Source organism: Peromyscus eremicus, chromosome 16_21 (genome assembly GCF_949786415.1).
Source record: "Peromyscus eremicus chromosome 16_21, PerEre_H2_v1, whole genome shotgun sequence".
NCBI lineage: Eukaryota > Metazoa > Chordata > Mammalia > Rodentia > Cricetidae > Peromyscus > Peromyscus eremicus.
The window spans coordinates 4,573,239-4,590,369 of record NC_081432.1 but is presented as its reverse complement, the minus strand read 5'-3'; the positions used below and the strand labels follow the sequence as shown (position 1 = coordinate 4,590,369).

At 55.0% G+C, this 17,131-nt stretch overlaps 1 protein-coding gene across 5 annotated transcripts in view; it reads right to left on the bottom strand.

Annotated features, from left to right (window-relative positions):
- Nucleotides 1-17,131, bottom strand: part of Anks1a (ankyrin repeat and sterile alpha motif domain containing 1A) — a 168,724-nt gene that overhangs the window by 6,140 nt on the left and 145,453 nt on the right. For all 5 annotated transcript variants that reach the window (XM_059282300.1, XM_059282302.1, XM_059282298.1 and 2 more), the window contains 8 exons: nt 15,747-15,853; nt 9,611-9,709; nt 5,999-6,151; nt 5,814-5,921; nt 4,658-4,822; nt 3,474-3,599; nt 3,145-3,216; nt 2,689-2,775 (listed from right to left, as the gene is read on the bottom strand). In XM_059282300.1, the coding sequence (XP_059138283.1) occupies nt 2,689-2,775; nt 3,145-3,216; nt 3,474-3,599; nt 4,658-4,822; nt 5,814-5,921; nt 5,999-6,151; nt 9,611-9,709; nt 15,747-15,853 (917 nt within the window). The remainder of the gene's footprint in view (nt 1-2,688; nt 2,776-3,144; nt 3,217-3,473; nt 3,600-4,657; nt 4,823-5,813; nt 5,922-5,998; nt 6,152-9,610; nt 9,710-15,746; nt 15,854-17,131) is intronic.

Here is a 17,131-nt window from a genome sequence, read left to right as displayed (position 1 = left end):
TTTTGGCAATGTTCTAGAAGGTGCTGGAAACTAAGAGGCGGGGCACAGGAAGTGGATTAGTGAGAACATGCTGTGGAAAGTTACACCTGCCTGTCCACCACGAGAAGCTTCCACTTCTGAAACTGTCACAAACCCTGTGTGCTCTGCCAGTCACAGCCGTGAAAAGGTGACATGGAAGTGCGGCTATCGCAGTGACTATAACCTGACAACATGGGCCTCACACCTTTGCAGAGATGTCTGTGGAGGAATCTGGAAATGTGGGACAGAGGGAGTGGGATGCTACCAGCAGACTGTGCTCATGAGGGTCTGGTGGGAAGGAGGTATCTACCGGGGAGTCGCGGTACACTGTGATGAAGAACTTGGCTGCATTCTGTCCCTGCCCCTGGACTGAAAGTGACAGCTGGTGAGCCCAGGTGAGGAGGCCGCAGGGATGCACTGGGAGGGACTATGGCTCTTAGCTGTTCCAGTCAGGCTTACAGGGAGAAGTGGGAACAATAACCAAGGCAGAAAGATCTGATCAAACTGGCCCAAGGACAAAATGGTTTCTGAAGAGAGCAGCAGCATTAAAAAGGAGTCAAATATTTGCATTAGAATAATGGGAAAAATGACTCTGGAGACAGTTGGGCACTGGGCAGACCCTGCCCACAACAAACTCAAGACCATGGAAGAGTAAACTCTTCTAGAGTGCTCTGCCTGTGCAGGGCCACCTAGAAAGGTGTTTCCCTGGAATTCATTTGACCATGCTCAACCCTGTGGAATACTCAACATCACGGTGATTGGTTTAATAAAGAAGGTGACTGGCCAACAGCTGAATAGGATAAGGTTAGGTGGGAGAGCCAGACTGAGAATGCTGGGAGGAAGAAGGGCGGAGTTAGAGGAGTCTGAGAGAAGCAAGATGGGCATGCTGTACTGAGAAAAGGTACCAACCACATGGCAAAGCATAGATAAGAAATATGGGTTAATTTAAATCTAAGAGTAAGCGAGTAACAAGCCTAAGCAATTGGCCAAGCATTTACAATTAATATTAAGCCTCTGTGTGTTTATTTGGGAGCTGTGGTGGGACAGAAACTTCTGCCTACATGCCACAGGCATGGTCTAAGGGCCCAGCCACTTCTTTAGTGGATGGCAGACCCTGGCATCACCTATGTGATGCTAGTTTTGCTGGCATGAAGAATGCAAAAGTTACAGGGTCATGGAGGCTTGCACTCCAATTTCAAAGGAAGGCCTGGGGTCAGGTGGTGTGTGGCAGCATCAGGAGCCCCGTGGGAAGTTCGAGAAGCTGTGAAGTGAGAGCAGTAGAGAGACTGAAGGTACCAGGAATGTGATGTTTCCAAAGAACAGCTGGGAGCAGTGACCAGAGCCAGCTGAGACTAAAGAGAGGCAAGGGCCGAAACAGCAGGGCTTCCCAAGGCCCTGGCCTCACAGGACCATACTACATGCCCAGACATGGAGCCATGGGCATCGTTTACCTTGCTGGGCTCTCCCTTTTAGTGGGAAATTTTTTATTCTGTGCTATTTGTTACCTTGTGAGCATGTAGTTTGTTTTCTGATTTTTACTATTTCAAAATTTTATTTATAAAATACTTATTTTATATGTATAGAGTTATGTCTGTGTACCACATGTGTGCCTGATGCTTGTGGAGGCCAGAAGAGGGTATCATATTTCCCTAGAAGTGGAATTACAAATGGTTTTGTGCCACCAAGTGGATATAAAAATTGAACCTGGGTCCTCTTGGAGAGTAGTCAATGCTCTTAACCACCTAGCATCTCTCCAGCCCTGGTTTCTGATTTTTTAAATTTTTTTTATTTTATGTGTATTGGTGTTTTTTGCCATGGGTATCAAGTCGCCTGGAACTGTAGTTACAGACAGTTGTGAGCTGCCATGTGGGTGCTGGGAATTGAATCCGGGTCCTCTGGAAGAGCAGTCAGTGCTCTTAACCACTGAGCCATCTCTCCAGCCCCTGGTCTCTGATTTTTATAGGGGCTCACTGATTTTTATAGGGGCTCAGAGTTAACAGTTTGCTTTGAAGCTGGGCATGGTGGCACATGCTTTTAGTCCCAGCACTTGGGAGGCAGAGGCAGGCAGATCTCTGTGGCCCGTCTGGCCTTTACAGTGAGTTCCAGGACAGCCAGGACTACAGAGTGAGACCCTGTCTAAAAAAAAAAAAAAAAAAAAAAAAATTGCTTTTGAATCTCTGAGGAGACTTTGAACTTGTACTTATGAAAAGTGCTAGAAGTGTAAGGACTCGGAGGATGCTTGGAGGTGGACTAGATGCATTTGTATTATTAGATGGTCATGAGCCGTTTGGGGCCAGGGGCAGAATATTATAGTTAAGAAATGAGGTGTGCCCCTAAAGGATCATGTATTGAAGGCTGGTAAGTGTTATTTTAGGAGGTGCTAGAGGCTTGAGGCTTGTCACTGGCCTTTCCTGTCTCTGCTTCTTGAGCACCATGAGGTGAACGGCCTCTACCACATGTGACCCTCCCCCGGCTGGTGTACTGCCTCCTCACAGGCCCAGAAACACTGAGGCAGGTGACCCCGGACCAGCCCATCTGAACCCTAGGCTGTTTTCTTTCCGGTATCTGGTCCCAGGGACACAGAGTCTGACACACCTGCCAGCAGTCCTCACCTGGTCCCAGGGACACAGAGTCTGACACACCTGCCAGCAGTCCTCACCAGAAGCGTACCTTGTTGGAAGCATCAATGAACTTGACCCCTTTGTATGTGATGGACAGGATGATGGTGGGGACCTTCTTCATGTGCTCGGTAGATTTCTGCAAGAAAGATGGGGTGGGCTGAAGTGTCTTCTCTGATTTCACAGCCCTCCCATCCCTCCGTGGCGTGGTAGGGCCCGGGGGTTGTGACTGGCATTCCCACTTGCTATTCTAGGCGGCACCTCCCACCTCCCCACATTTTTCCCTTTCCATTTTCATGGCGTGTATATGGTTGTTTTTCCTGCGTACATGCCAGCACACCACATGCCTGCCTGGTGCCCATGGAGGCAAGAAGAGGGCATCGGATTCTCCTGGAACTGGAGTTACAGACAGTTGTGAGCTGCCATGTGGGTACTGGGAATTGAACCTGGGTCCTTGGGAAGGGCAGACAGTGCTCTTAACTGCTGAGCCGTCTCTCCAACTCCTTACCCGCATTTTGGCACAGGCATCTTGTGTGGATTCTGTCCCTCGAAGATCTTTGATCAGCATAGAGCCCAGATACTGTGGGGATGGGCAGAGGATGGGTTAGGAACATCTGTGCTGTCGCATAGGTTGACCGAGCCAATGTGGGACCACCCCGCTGTTAGAGGGTCACCTTTCCCAACACACTCTTTTCTTCTGCCCCTTCCCTGTCTTATTCTCAGGCTAGTGTCCCTCCCCTTAGCACAGCAGAGGTTGGCCTGTAGGTCCTGGGTCCAGCCTTGTCAACAGTCTGAGGGCCTGTAGAGGCCCAGGAAGGAAGGGCGGGAGTGACTCACATTGGCCTCATAACCACAGGATTCAAAGATGAGTTTTTCCGGCTGGTGCTGCCAGCTCTGCACAGGAGCATAGGGAGCAGCCAGGCTGGGTGGACGGAGGGTCAGCTTGGTCTCACTGGGCTCCTCCTGCAGAACACACACAGCCGGACACTGTTCACCTGCTCCAGAGAGCTCACAAACTCACTGTCCGGCTCTAGCACACCCAAGAGTGGGGAAGCCCGTGACCTCAGCAAGGGCAGGAGTCAGGTGCAGAGGGGAACAGGCACCTGAGCAGCATTGGGGCCAAGGGATGCGCTCTCGGGACAAGCACAGCCAGAAGAGCTGTGGCGTGGAGACAGGAGCATGCACACAGCACCGTGTGTGGGAGACACAAGAACAAGGCTAAAGCTGTGGAGCTGAGTCCTTGGCTTCCTCAGGCCCTGGGCAAAGGATGCCTTTTTAAATGGACCCTCTGCTGGCAACTGGGTGGTAGGAGGGCACCACAGCTGAGGAGAGTCAATGTGGGGACGGAGGCACAGGCTTCTGCTTCCCCCATGCGCAGTCTCCACAGAACTGAACGACTGGGCAGTGTTCTTCAAGTCTGTAAAATCTCAGCTGTGCTGTGGGAAGGAGAGGGAGTGGGGAGGGGACAGGGAGACATCGAGTGACCTGGAGTGTGGGCAGGGTGTCAGAGCAGGAGGGAGCGAGGCATCAGCTCTCCCAGAGGGGAAGGGACACCTGCCAGTCTGGGGTCCAGAAGGGTACTTGCAGCAAGGGGCAGAGCCAGAGCCTGGCAAGGCAGGAGGACAGACAGGCAAGCACTGGACATATATTCATATATGAGGGGGAGGGCTCTAAAGGCTGAGCCCAGAATGCAAGCCTGCCTGCACCAGCCTTGCCCTGGTGAAGCATGAAGACATCTAGCTGTGCCCACAAGTCGCAGAGCACATCGTGACCTGGGCCATGGTTCTGCAGGGCTGGAGGGACAGGAGGGCAAGTTCTGGGGACCAAGAGGGGTGAGAGAATGGGACAGCCATGGGGATGAGCAAGGGCCTGCAGGAGACCATGCCACAGGAGAGCCCCAGATCTAAAGATGGGAGGAAGTGGAGGTCTTGGACGGTGGCTCTCCTCAAAGCTCCTGGAGGTCGAAGGCTTCACCTAGCCCTGAGTAGGGGTGAAGGGGGCAGGCTGACCCTCCTGCTCACCTGCACTCGGAAGCGCTCTGCCCGAGAGGCGGCCCCGGGGTCGTACGGGCTGTCGTGACGTCTCCTGCTTGTGTCAGCCGAGGGCAGCAGCAGGTCTGCCGACCGCCCTGTACAGGAATCATTCTGGCTCAGCGGGGACGATGTCTGGGAGATTAAGTCCTGGCACTGTTGGGCAAGAAACTGGTGAAATTCCCAGGCTGAAGGTGTGGGCTGTCCTGAGGCTACCTAGGGTGCGTATGCAGCTGAGGGGTGAACAGGGAGGAGGCGCAGAAGTGGCCAAAAGCGATGGACAGAGGCAACTAGGCCTTGCCTGGTCCAAGGAAGGACTAAATCTCCCAGAGGCCCAGGAGCCCCAACAACCCCACCCTGCAGAGGTCCCCACAAGCCTGTGCTGCAGAGGAACTGGCGGGAGGGCAGAAGCCATGTTCACATTTATCAACAGTGAAACTGTCTGCCACACGCCACCCCCTGAGCAAAGCAGAGCCCTTTCTCAGGAAGAGCCTCAGAGCAGCGGGTGTTCCAGCGGAAACCTGGTCTCCACAGCCCTGAGAACTGAGGCACCGTGTGTGGCTCCGGCCCTGGCCTGCTCCAGCGTCGTCATGGAGAAAGGCAGCAGCTTCACGAGGTTGCTGCAGCACAGAGCCACGTGTGGCCCAGCACAGTGGAAGAACCTCTCCCATCCAGCAGCTCTAAGCTGTTCGCCAGGCCTGCCTGCTCTGGGTTGCCTCAGCTCCGAGGTTTTAAGGTGCAGGACTCTACCGGCTATCTGTCTGCCCCAGGATCTGTCGCTCTGAGGCAGGCACCGGGAGGCCCACTGTCTGTCTGGTCGGGGATTCCCAGCACTGTCTCAGATACACTGAGCATTGGAAGGGTCTCCTCAGTAACTAGGTACAGAGCTGAGCCTAAGCCCTAGATGTGGTCCCAGCCTGGAATTGCTTCCATTAGCTCCTCTCTATAGTGAGAGTGAGTGGTCCTTCATGAGCAGCCACCTCAGCATCCTGGGATACAGACAAGAGGTTGTCACACTTGCAAAGGACAGAAGCCACTCTCCTGTGCGTGAGTCCAGCAGGAGAGGGCAGGGCTGTTGTCTGCTATCCCGAGTCATGTTGTTACCAACACAAAAAGCACTTGTGGATCTTTCCCTCCTTGAACTCACTCTTAGCTGGGAAAACCTTGGGGGCTTCTGGGGTGGCTCCTCATAAGGCCTTTCTGCAAGAGAGGCGATGATGCGCTTCCGGTGGCCCAGCAGGTGGACCTTCAGGACCTGGTGGAGAAGCAGAGGAGCAGTGAGTGGCGCTGGGTTCCTCAGCCCTCCTGCCCTAGCCTCTCACGACCACTCACGTTGACAAGCTCCAGCTCCCAGAGGTTCTTCACAGTGTCGATGGAGCTGTAGCCGCTGGACAGGAAGGAGTGGACATAGTCCTGCAGCCCCAGGGAGTCCAGCCAGGAGGGCACTGACGGGGGGCTGACCCCGTCATAGCCAAGAGCCTTCACCTGTGGTGGGAGGAGGCAGGAATGGCATCCCTGAGTCACAGAGCAAGAACCTGGGCACAGTCCATCACGACTCTCAGAGGTAGAGGCTGCTCGATCTGGGGAAGAGGGGCCAGTAGGTGTGGCAAGATGGAGAAGAGGGGGTGACAGAAGGCTTCTCTGTGAGCTCTAAGAGGTCACCAGCTTGTGAGGACAAGGATATAGTGTGTGCTTATGAAGCAGTCACTTCCTGAACTCGGGGTGAGTGAAAGGATCAATGGAACACTGGCCACGGCACTAACAGTCAGGGGTGGACGCTGGCCACGGCACTAACAGTCAGGGGTGGACGCTGGCCACGGCACTAACAGTCAAGGGTGGACACTGGGCACGGCACTAACAGTCAAAGAGTGGACGCTGGCCACGGCACTAACAGTCAAAGAGTGGACGCTGGCCACGCCACTAACAGTCAAGGGTGGACGCTGGCCACGCCACTAACAGTTAAGGAGTAGATGCTGGCCACGGCACTAACAGTCAAGGAGTGGATGCTGGCCACGGCACTAACAGTCAAGGAGTGGATGCTGGCCACAGCACTAACAGTCAAAGGGTGGATACTGGCCACGGCACTAACAGTCAGGGGTGGACGCTGGCCACGGCACTAACAGTCAAGGGTGGACATTGGCCACGGCACTAACAGTCAGGGGTGGACACTGGCCACGGCACTAACAGTCAAGGGTGGACACTGGCCACGGCACTAACAGTCAAGGGTGGACGCTGGCCACGGCACTAACAGTCAAGGGTGGACGCTGGCCACGGCACTAACAGTCAAGGGTGGACGCTGGCCACGGCACTAACAGTCAAGGGTGGACGCTGGCCACGGCACTAACAGTCAAGGGGTGGACGCTGGCCACGGCACTAACAGTCAAGGGTGGACATTGGCCACGGCACTAACAGTCAGGGGTGGACGCTGGCCACGGCACTAACAGTCAAGGGTGGACACTGGGCACGGCACTAACAGTCGGGGTGGACGCTGGCCACGGCACTAACAGTCAAGGGTGGACACTGGTCATGGCACTAACAGTCAGGGGTGGACGCTGGCCACGGCACTAACAGTCAAGGGTGGACGCTGGCCACGGCACTAACAGTCAAGGGTGGACGCTGGCCACGCCACTAACAGTCAAGGGTGGACGCTGGCCACGCCACTAACAGTCAAGGGTGGACGCTGGCCACGGCACTAACAGTCAAAGAGTGGACGCTGGCCACGGCACTAACAGTCAAGGAGTGAACGCTGGCCACGGCACTAACAGTCAAGGAGTGGACGCTGGCCACGGCACTAACAGTCAAGGAGTGGACGCTGGCCACGGCACTAACAGTCAAAGGGTGGACACTGGCCATGGCACTAACAGTCAAGGAGTGGACACTGGCCATGCCACTAACAGTCAAGGGTGGACACTGGCCACGGCACTAACAGTCAAGGGTGGACACTGGCCATGGCACTAACAGTCAAGGGGTGGACACTGGCCACGGCACTAACAGTCAAAGGGTGGACACTGGCCACGGCACTAACAGTCAAGGGGTGGACATTGGCCACGGCACTAACAGTCAAGGGGTGGACACTGGCCACGGCACTAACAGTCAAGGGTGGACGCTGGCCACGGCACTAACAGTCAAGGGTGGACGCTGGCCACGCCACTAACAGTCAAGGGTGGACGCTGGCCACGCCACTAACAGTCAAAGAGTGGACGCTGGCCACGGCACTAACAGTCAAGGAGTGGACATTGGCCACGGCACTAACAGTCAAGGGTGGACGCTGGCCACGGCACTAACAGTCAAGGGTGGACGCTGGCCACGCCACTAACAGTCAAAGAGTGGACGCTGGCCACGGCACTAACAGTCAAGGAGTGGACATTGGCCACGGCACTAACAGTCAAGGAGTAGACGCTGGCCACGGCACTAACAGTCAAGGAGTGAACGCTGGCCACGGCACTAACAGTCAAAGGGTGGACACTGGCCACGGCACTAATAGTCAAGGGGTGGACACTGGCCACGGCACTAATAGTCAAGGGGTGGACACTGGCCACGGCACTAACAGTCAAGGGTGGACGCTGGCCACGCCACTAACAGTCAAAGAGTGGACGCTGGCCACGGCACTAACAGTCAAGGAGTGGACATTGGCCACGGCACTAACAGTCAAGGAGTAGACGCTGGCCACGGCACTAACAGTCAAGGAGTGAACGCTGGCCACGGCACTAACAGTCAAAGGGTGGACACTGGCCACGGCACTAATAGTCAAGGGTGGACACTGGCCACGGCACTAATAGTCAAGGGGTGGACACTGGCCACGGCACTAACAGTCAAGGGGTGGACACTGGCCACGGCACTAACAGTCAAAGAGTGGACACTGGCCACGGCACTAACAGTCAAGGGGTGGACATTGGCCACGGCACTAACAGTCAAGGGTGGACACTGGTCACGGCACTAACAGTCAAAGGGTTGACACTGGCCATGGCACTAACAGTCAAGGGGTGGACACTGGCCACGGCACTAACAGTCAAGGGGTGGACGCTGGCCACGGCACTAACAGTCAAGGGTGGACACTGGCCACGGCACTAACAGTCAAGGGTGGACGCTGGCCACGGCACTAACAGTCAAGGGTGGACGCTGGCCACGGCACTAACAGTCAAGGGTGGACGCTGGCCACGGCACTAACAGTCAAGGGTGGACGCTGGCCACGGCACTAACAGTCAAGGGTGGACACTGGCCACGGCACTAACAGTCAAGGGGTGGACACTGGCCACGGCACTAACAGTCAAGGGGTGGACGCTGGCCACGGCACTAACAGTCAAGGGTGGACGCTGGCCACGGCACTAACAGTCAAAGGGTGGCGGCTGTGACCTTAGAGAGGCCAGTGCTGCCTCTCATGCCTGCTCTTCTCAGGCCTCTCTGGGGTTAAGATAGACTAGCCTGGGCTCTAATGAGTCAAAAGAGACCCCAAAGGGGGCTCTAGTGACAGGCCAAGCCTATAGGACCAGGCTCTATGCCAAGAGGACCCTAGATCCTCCTGGGTCAGTCAGGCAAGGTCCTACTACTCTCCAAGGGCCTGTGGGCTTTACAAGGAAGGAACCAAGACCCTGTGCCCTCCTGGGCTCTTATGAGGGCAGACATGGGATGAGACTTGCATGCCTCAGAGCCAGTCTCCTTTCCCGCTCTCTGTCTAGATCAGTGGTTCTCAACTTTCCTCATGCTGAGACCCTTTAATACAGTTCCTATGATGTGATCACCCCAACCATAAAATTATTTTGTTGCTACTTTATAGCTGTAATTTTGCTACTGTTGTGAACTGTAGTGTAAATATCTGATATACAGGATATTTGACATGTGACCCCTGTGAAAGGGCCATTTGACTCCAAGGGGTTAACTCAGGTTGAGAACCACTGGTCTAGGCATTCAAGAAGATGGCCCTGGCCCTGGCCTGGGAGGAGTCACCTTGGGCAGGGAGCGTGCAGCCTGCAGCAGCTTCCGCCGGTGCTGTGGGTCACTGATGCCAATCTCCCTCAGGTCTTGATCTTCCATCACATTAGACCCCTGAGATAGAGAAGAAAACATTAGGTCCTTCCTACACTGAAGCCTAGTGTCCCGTCAAGGCAGCCTGCCAGCGTAAGCGGTAAGCAAACCTGTCCAGACTGCCCATCCCCAGAGTGCCTGGAGCTGCCCAGGCCAGGCTAGGACTGCACTCTGGTCCCCACAGACACACCTTTGTCAGCCATGGTTAAGCATGAGTGGACAAAGGCTGACAGGCAGCTGCTCAGGAGCCACCTCACAAGGGAAACGGGTCAGAACTCCTGAACAGAGCTCCCTGCTGTAGGGTGGGCCAAGCCAAGCCTTACTCAGCATTCTCACTGACCTCCCTACAGAAGAGCACTCGGGGGCAGCAGCTGCAGAGCCAGTACTGCTCGGCACCGAGTCTGACAGGGACAGAGGGGACAGCTGGCGGGCCATGTGCCTGCTTCCTAAGTACTGCCTTTGCAGGCTCTATGCAACCTCGCAATCACAATGATGCCAGCATCTCTGTTAATCTTGGTCATGCAAGATGAGAAAACAGAGGCACCTGGCCATCAGAACTTTCCAGAACTTATATATCTAGTGGCAGAGCTTGGAGCTGAACTCAAACAGGTGACTCCACACCTGTAGGCCATGAGGTTGTCCCATTGTAACAGCCATAAGAACTTTCTGTATATTGTTTTGTTGTTTTGAGACAGGTTTCTTTCACTGTGTAGTTCTGGCCTGCAACTCATAGAGATCCACCTGCCTCTGCTCCCGAGTGCTGGGATTAAAGGCGTGCGCCACCATGTCCAGTTGTGAGAGTGTAAATTTTATGTAGTCAAAGCTCATCTGAACTCTGATCTTTCTTCTTCCATCTCCCTGTGAAGGGCTAATAGGTGTGCAATCCCATGATTTCAGGGTGCTGGAGCCTGGGGCCAGAGCCTTGTGCATGACAGGCGAGCACTCTGCTCACTGACTCACCCCCCCCAACTCTGAGTAAAGTTTAAAAATAAATTCATGGGTCTTCCTGCCCTTCTCGAGTCAACTGCTGCCATTTCCTGGAGCTGAAGTTGTGAGGAGATGACACATGTGCCAGCTCTCTTCACCCCGACACCCAGGGGACACTGTTGTGTCCTTTCTTTTCTGAGACAGTTTCTCTGTGTAACAGCTCTGGCTGTCCTGGAACTCACTTTGTAGAACAGGCTGACTTTGAACTCACAGAGATCCTCCTGCCTCTGCCTCCTGAGTGCTGGGATTAAAGGTGTGCGCCACCAGCCCCTGGCTGAAATCTCTCCTTAATGCTTCCAATTAGCCAGGACACGCCACCTATGCAGGTTGCCTTTCTTTGAAGCCAATGGAGTCCCTGGGTGGGGGCACACTCACTCCCAGTGCCTGGAGAAAGAATGCCCTGTTCCAACTTATTCACAAATGGTCCCACCAGCACCCCCAGGCATCAGGCCCCGCTAGGCCGGAGCTGCAGAAGGGCACTGCTTACTTAAAGGGTACGTGTATTTAAGATCCTGACAGATGTTTGCCGTTTGATAGTGCTGGGTTCCCCACACTGTCAGAGGCGTTGTGCAGTAATGGCCGACCTTTGGCTACTGTTCCAGGGACTCCATTCTCAGTAAAATGAGAGCTTTGTGTCCCGGCGAGGCTGTCGTCTTCTCATTTTGTTTGGGCATCTATGCAGGGTCCCCGCTTCAAGGTCTCCAGGCTTTGCACACACAAACTGATGTAGCCCAGAAAGGAGGACATGGGCCTCTCTGAGAAGCCTCCTGTCTATGCCTCATCTCCACCAATCCTCCTGCTTCGGGCCCCATGTCAACAGGACAGAGAAAATTCCAGCCCAGCAGTTGGCTCACAAAGTGCTGTGCAGAGACAGGAGGCTTGGGGAGAAGCCGGATGCAGCGCAGCATCTGGGCAGCTCTGCTCAAGTTGGCTGTGGTCCTTAGACCCGCAACAGACAGAGGTGAAAGGGAGGGGCACAGGGGGAGGGAGGGGCCATGGGGAGCACAGGGTCGAACAGAGTGGCTTATGGGACTGAAGGAGAACAGCTGTGGAACAGGATGGGGACTTTCGGAGCCTGGGGATTTGGTCTGACGAGGCTAATAAAGAAGGGCTCCTGGCCTAGGGGTGCTGAAAGTCAAACACTTGTCAGCCTTCTCCAATACGAAGACCAACAACCTCAGAAACAGACAGGAGCCCGGGGGGAGCCTGGTGGCCCTGTAGCAGAAATCCAGCGGAGAAAGAACTTGATGGGCGGAGCTGGAGGCCTCCCAGCTGCGCTTAAGAAGCAACTTCCTTCCCATTCATCTGCTCCTAAGCTATTTGGAGCCACGTTCTCCCCACCCCCACCCCTCAACACTGACTGTCCTGATACCACCTTCAACCACCCTCTGCCGGCCACGGTGGACCTGGACTCATGCCTTCTGCCTGGTGGGAGCCACAGGACAAAGGCCCCTCAACACAGGGCTTAGAGACATCAGGGCACCTCTCATGGCTTTCAGGACTCCGGGGTTGGCTCCAGCTCACCCTCCGGCCTCACCAGGCCCTGCTCTCAAGCCGACTTTGCCAGCGAGCGGTCTCTGGCCCATCACCTGCTCTTCCTCTCTGGACTTGGTTAACACAGTCCAAGTTTGGAGCTGGTGTCTCTGTTGTGACCTCATCTCTCTGGTCCTCCACTGACCCACCTGTGATCCTGGGTGATGGTGCTCTGGGTCATGTGTACAGCAGAATACGGTAAACGTGGCTCCTGTAGCATCGAGAGCCTCTACTCAGGCCTTAGCAGGGGGTTGCTCCACCATGCTACTGCTTCCTGAACTTTCTATCTGCAGCTGGACCACAAGGTCCCTTCAACCCACACAGGATCTGCTGTTCCTGCTTCACCTCCAATCGCAGCAGGGGACAGAGAAAATCCATTCTGCCGCCAAGAGAAAACAGAGCTACCAGAGATCGGCACAGGTGTATCCTGGTGCTTCTTACACCTCCCAAGCACAGAGCAACAGTGGGGCCATGCATTCCTGTGCCCCCCCCCCCAACAGCCCCACATGAGCAAACTTCCCTCTCTCAGATATTCTTCCACTATATGTCTTCACATCTGTCACAACCCTCTGGCCTCAGGGCCACCATCATATGCGCCATCAACACTTCCACAAGGCTGTCAGAGAGTAGCCCAGCATGCTTGGAGGCACAGGTGTGCCAGCCATCAATGACTTCCTTCTGAACTCACTGAACGCATTTGCTCCTCACTCCCAAGAAAGCCCATTTCCTGTGGACATGATCTGTGGTGAAGATGAATGGGCTGCAAGGTATGAGGCAGTGTGGTGGCTGCTGGCTGGTAAGGCAGCCACACTCCCTTGCCTGGTTTCCTGGTGCTAATGTTGGGCCCTCATCAGGCCCCATCAGCACAAGAGCTTACAGTAGCTCTCATGGCCTTGGCTTGACCCTTTCTTTCTACCTACAGTCAAGAGAGTGTGGAAGAAGTTCAAGCTACAAGGTTTGCTAGCCCAAATCCATCATCATCACTGTGGGAACAGTCAGGATTAACAGCACTGAACCCAGACAATACAGAACCTGTGAGGCCACCTCGACGTCTTCAATTGTCTAGAGGGCATAAGTGTTCTGTGTGGCCCCAAAGGTGAACTTGGGAGCAGCAGACAGAAGGCACAGGGACTCAATGTAAATATGAGCATTAGAGTAGCCAGAACACTGGGTCCTCTGTCACTGAAAACATCAGGGCAGAGATGATCTGGCATGGTGAAGGCAGATCATCCTGGAATGTGCCTTACCATGCACAGAGCTCCATAATGCTCACAAGTACCCTAACAAAGAACTCCACAGTAGCACCTTGACTATGAACATGTGTCCAGATGTTCCCAACAAATCTGGACCTGGGGTTACTGGAGCTAGTTTTCATCTTGTAGAAACATCTCCAGGGAATCTCAGAACCAGGTGAAACATTCACAGTCTACTGTGAACCAAACTGGATGGGACCATGTGCTTAGGGAGTGTTTTAGGAATGGGAACATGCCTCTGCTAAAACTTATTCTTAAGCCCACCTGGCAGTTAACATGCAATTACTCAGGATGCTGTGCTGGCCACTCAGGCCACTCCAGGCACCTGAAGCAACATACTAAACTCAGGTGTGCTCAGCTCACCTCTGGGTGGAGACTTCTGCAGATGCTCCAGACCAAAGAGGCCCTGGAGGAACCAAGCTGCTGAATACCAGGGTGGATGAAGTGACTTTCTGGTATAGGTTTTGCACCTTATATGGGCATCTGGTTCAGGGCCATGCTTCCCCAAAAATGTCATCTAGCTGTTTTCTGGTTTGGGTCTCAGGGAGTCCTGGGGTTGCTCAAGGGCTGGAAAACTAAAAGGCTCCTAAACTGAATGTAGGAGATGTGTACTATGATCTGCAGGCTCGGCCCCTGACGAGCATGGGGGAGTGTCTGCAGATCTCGACCACTCTTGTTTGACCCGCTAGCAGCATGGGGAGGGAGGACTTAGAAGGCAAGCCCACAAACCCCACAGCCAGGACCAGCTGTCCTTCCCATTGACGGAACTCACCTCCTTCCTAGTTCACAGTCCTTCCTTCCCTAAAGAGCGTGGTGAGTCAGAAGTAAGAGCCCAGGAGCCATAAACATACCCATATAGCTTCAATTTTAGAAAGGAAAAACAAGCTGCTATTTTAAAACTGGGGACTTTTAAATACTGAAAAAGCAGTCCAGACCTGGCTATGAGAGGGCAGCTTGCTGCAGGCTTCCCAGGAGACAGAGCTGGCTTGGAAAGGCACTCTACACTGGTCTTCCCTGGGAACCAAGAGCAGGGTCCCCCTGAAGACACCAAACCCTGTGCTGACAGAGTAAACCCAGCCATCCACCGAGACGGAGGGTCAGCTGGGACCCTGTGCCTGCGCTATAAACCCGGCCCCTCACACGAGGTGCAGGGCAAGTGTGCACCAGGGAGAGCGCTCTGCTTCAAGGGGATATCGGAAGCCCCCAGAAAATGGGAGGAACAGAGCAGTGGGTTTGCTCAGTTACCAAGATGTGCAGCAGACAGATGGTTCTGCCACACCCCAGAATGAGAACGGTGACAGTGTTCAGAGAGTGACTTGTTGCCTTCTAACTGCCAAGCACACATGTCAAGCAGTGTGGCCCTGATAAAGACACTTAACCTCTGCACCACACTGTGCGTGGGGGAAACAGGTGAAGACATCAGCACACACCTCATGGTGCTGGGAAGTCACAGAGCTCACACATGGGAACCGCTGAGATCGGCACCCAGCCCACTGGAAGGACATCAGCTGTCACAGCGACTGCCGTGATGTCACAGGCCTGCTCCTGTGCATGCCTTGGCTCAGGCACTGTCTTGAATGACCCACAAGGAAGGACACACTGGGCAAGGCTTCTGGGAGACAGATGACAGTGGGACATTAGCTTCTAAGCCCGGGGGCTAAGCTGAGTCCCCACCCCCCAGGGAGCAGAGGAGAGGCCCTGGTCATTCCGTTGACCCCTTGTATTCTGAGTGAAGACTGAACCTCCGAAAAGCAACCAAGCTGGCACTCTGCCTTTCCCTGACAGTCTGGGGCCCTGGCCTCCATCTCACTTGCTGGGGTGAGACAGGAACCTTGGCTTCAGTGACAACAGCAAAGGTCTGAAAATAAGGAAACTCCTGGTATCCAGTTGAGATGGGACATGGAGTCCCCATGGGGTACCTGTCTGTCCTGTCTGCCAAAGCTGCTGGGGACTGGCTCCACATGCTGGCCAAGATGCCTCAACCTACAGCACCCCAGCATCCAGTCTAAGAAGCAGGGCTGGAGCAAGGGTCTGAGTCAAGGGTCCTCCTGAGAGTGTTCCACCTGAACGGCAGCTGGGACAGAGAATGGGGCCGGGAATGTCTGCCAAGTTGGCATCGGGCACTCAGCCGACTTCCTAGTACACATTCCCTCTGTTAGCTCTTCCCTGGGGTTAGGGATTACATGCTTTTTCAAACTCCAGCTGAGCCCGTGCGGACAGGGAGGCCAGTTTCCAACCAGTAGCGCCAGCGCTGGCCCCTGAAGTAGGCTGCAAGCTACACTCACCAGGAAGCGGACATCATCAAAGCCATTCAGCAGCAACTTGCTCTCGTACTGCTGCAGGCCCATCGACTCCAGCCACTCCCCGACGCTCTGCTCCAGCGTCCGAGAACCTGACGAGAGAGGAATCGGCAGACGCTTGAAAAGGGAAAACCCATTAAGGCGGTAGCAGCGGCACTCAGAGGAAGACAGATGACACTGCCACATCATAGTCATCACCGTAACGCAGCCAGACTATGGACAAGAGAGCGAGAGGGCAGGCAGGGCGGGCTGCCGGCACTGCACACGGGCTAACTTGGGTGGCTGCTGCCCACTCACACCCCACGGTATGAGCTGTCCCGGACCAGGGCTGAGGCTGCACATGCACAGTCTTGCCCTAGGGTTGGGGGAGCCAACCCCCAGTGGTCTCTGGGTCAACTCCTCTCAACAGCGTCCACACAGAGGCACGGCAGAAAGTCTGTCCCCAGAGGCACTGGAGGGGACACTAGCGCTCCTAAGTGCCCACCAGCCTGGCTGCTCCTCTCCATGCAACTTCTGGAGCCGCTGGGGGGCTGTGACGAGGGGCTAGTTCTGCGACCTTGCAGCATAAACCAGTCAGGAGCGAGCGCAAGTCTTCATGCAGCTGAGGGACACAGGCACCCAGCGAGGGCTCCGGGAAGGAAGCAGCGGCGGCAGCTGTTCACGGGGACCCAGCACATGCAATACAAGCAGCCCAGAACACGGCACGGGAGAAAAGGGACTTTTACTTGTTTTCCCCCAGCAGTCCCGGAATAAGCAAACCATGGCCCCAGCTCTTTGTGCTCCCAGCTCAGGGCAGTCAGGGGGCTGAGTGGGACAGATGGGCTGGAGTGTGGGGGTCAGGCTCAGATGTGGCTCTGCTGGGTCAATGGCATGGTCTTCTACCGGGCTGTGTGGCCAGCAGACTTGGGTGCCTCCGGGGCCGAGGCACTGCCTTCCTGGCTCAAGTTGTCTTCCAGGAGTGTGGTGTTCATTCTCACTGTCTTCGGGGCAGTTCCCGTGGCCCGCCCGCCTGCCCGCCCGCCTGCCTGCTTAGGGGAGAGCAGTCGGGCTGTTCAGTTCTTGGTCAAAGAAGACAAAACCCAAGCAGATAAAAGAAAGAGGCGGCGGCACTTGTCCGTCAGGAGCCGGCAGCTCGTCTATTCACATTGCGCTGCTCTCTGGCCGAGTGACGCACACGGCTTTCTTCCTGGGGTCTCTGGTCTCACCATCTCTCCAGATGCACAGACAAGGGGAGTACTCATTCCCCGTGCTCAGCAGTCAGGACAGGACGGTGGCAGTGCAAGGAGGACAAAGTTCAGCCTTTCCCGGCAGCCTTCAGAGGTTCTGCTCTGGATGCCGTCACACCCCACCTTACTTCTTCAGTTCTTGTA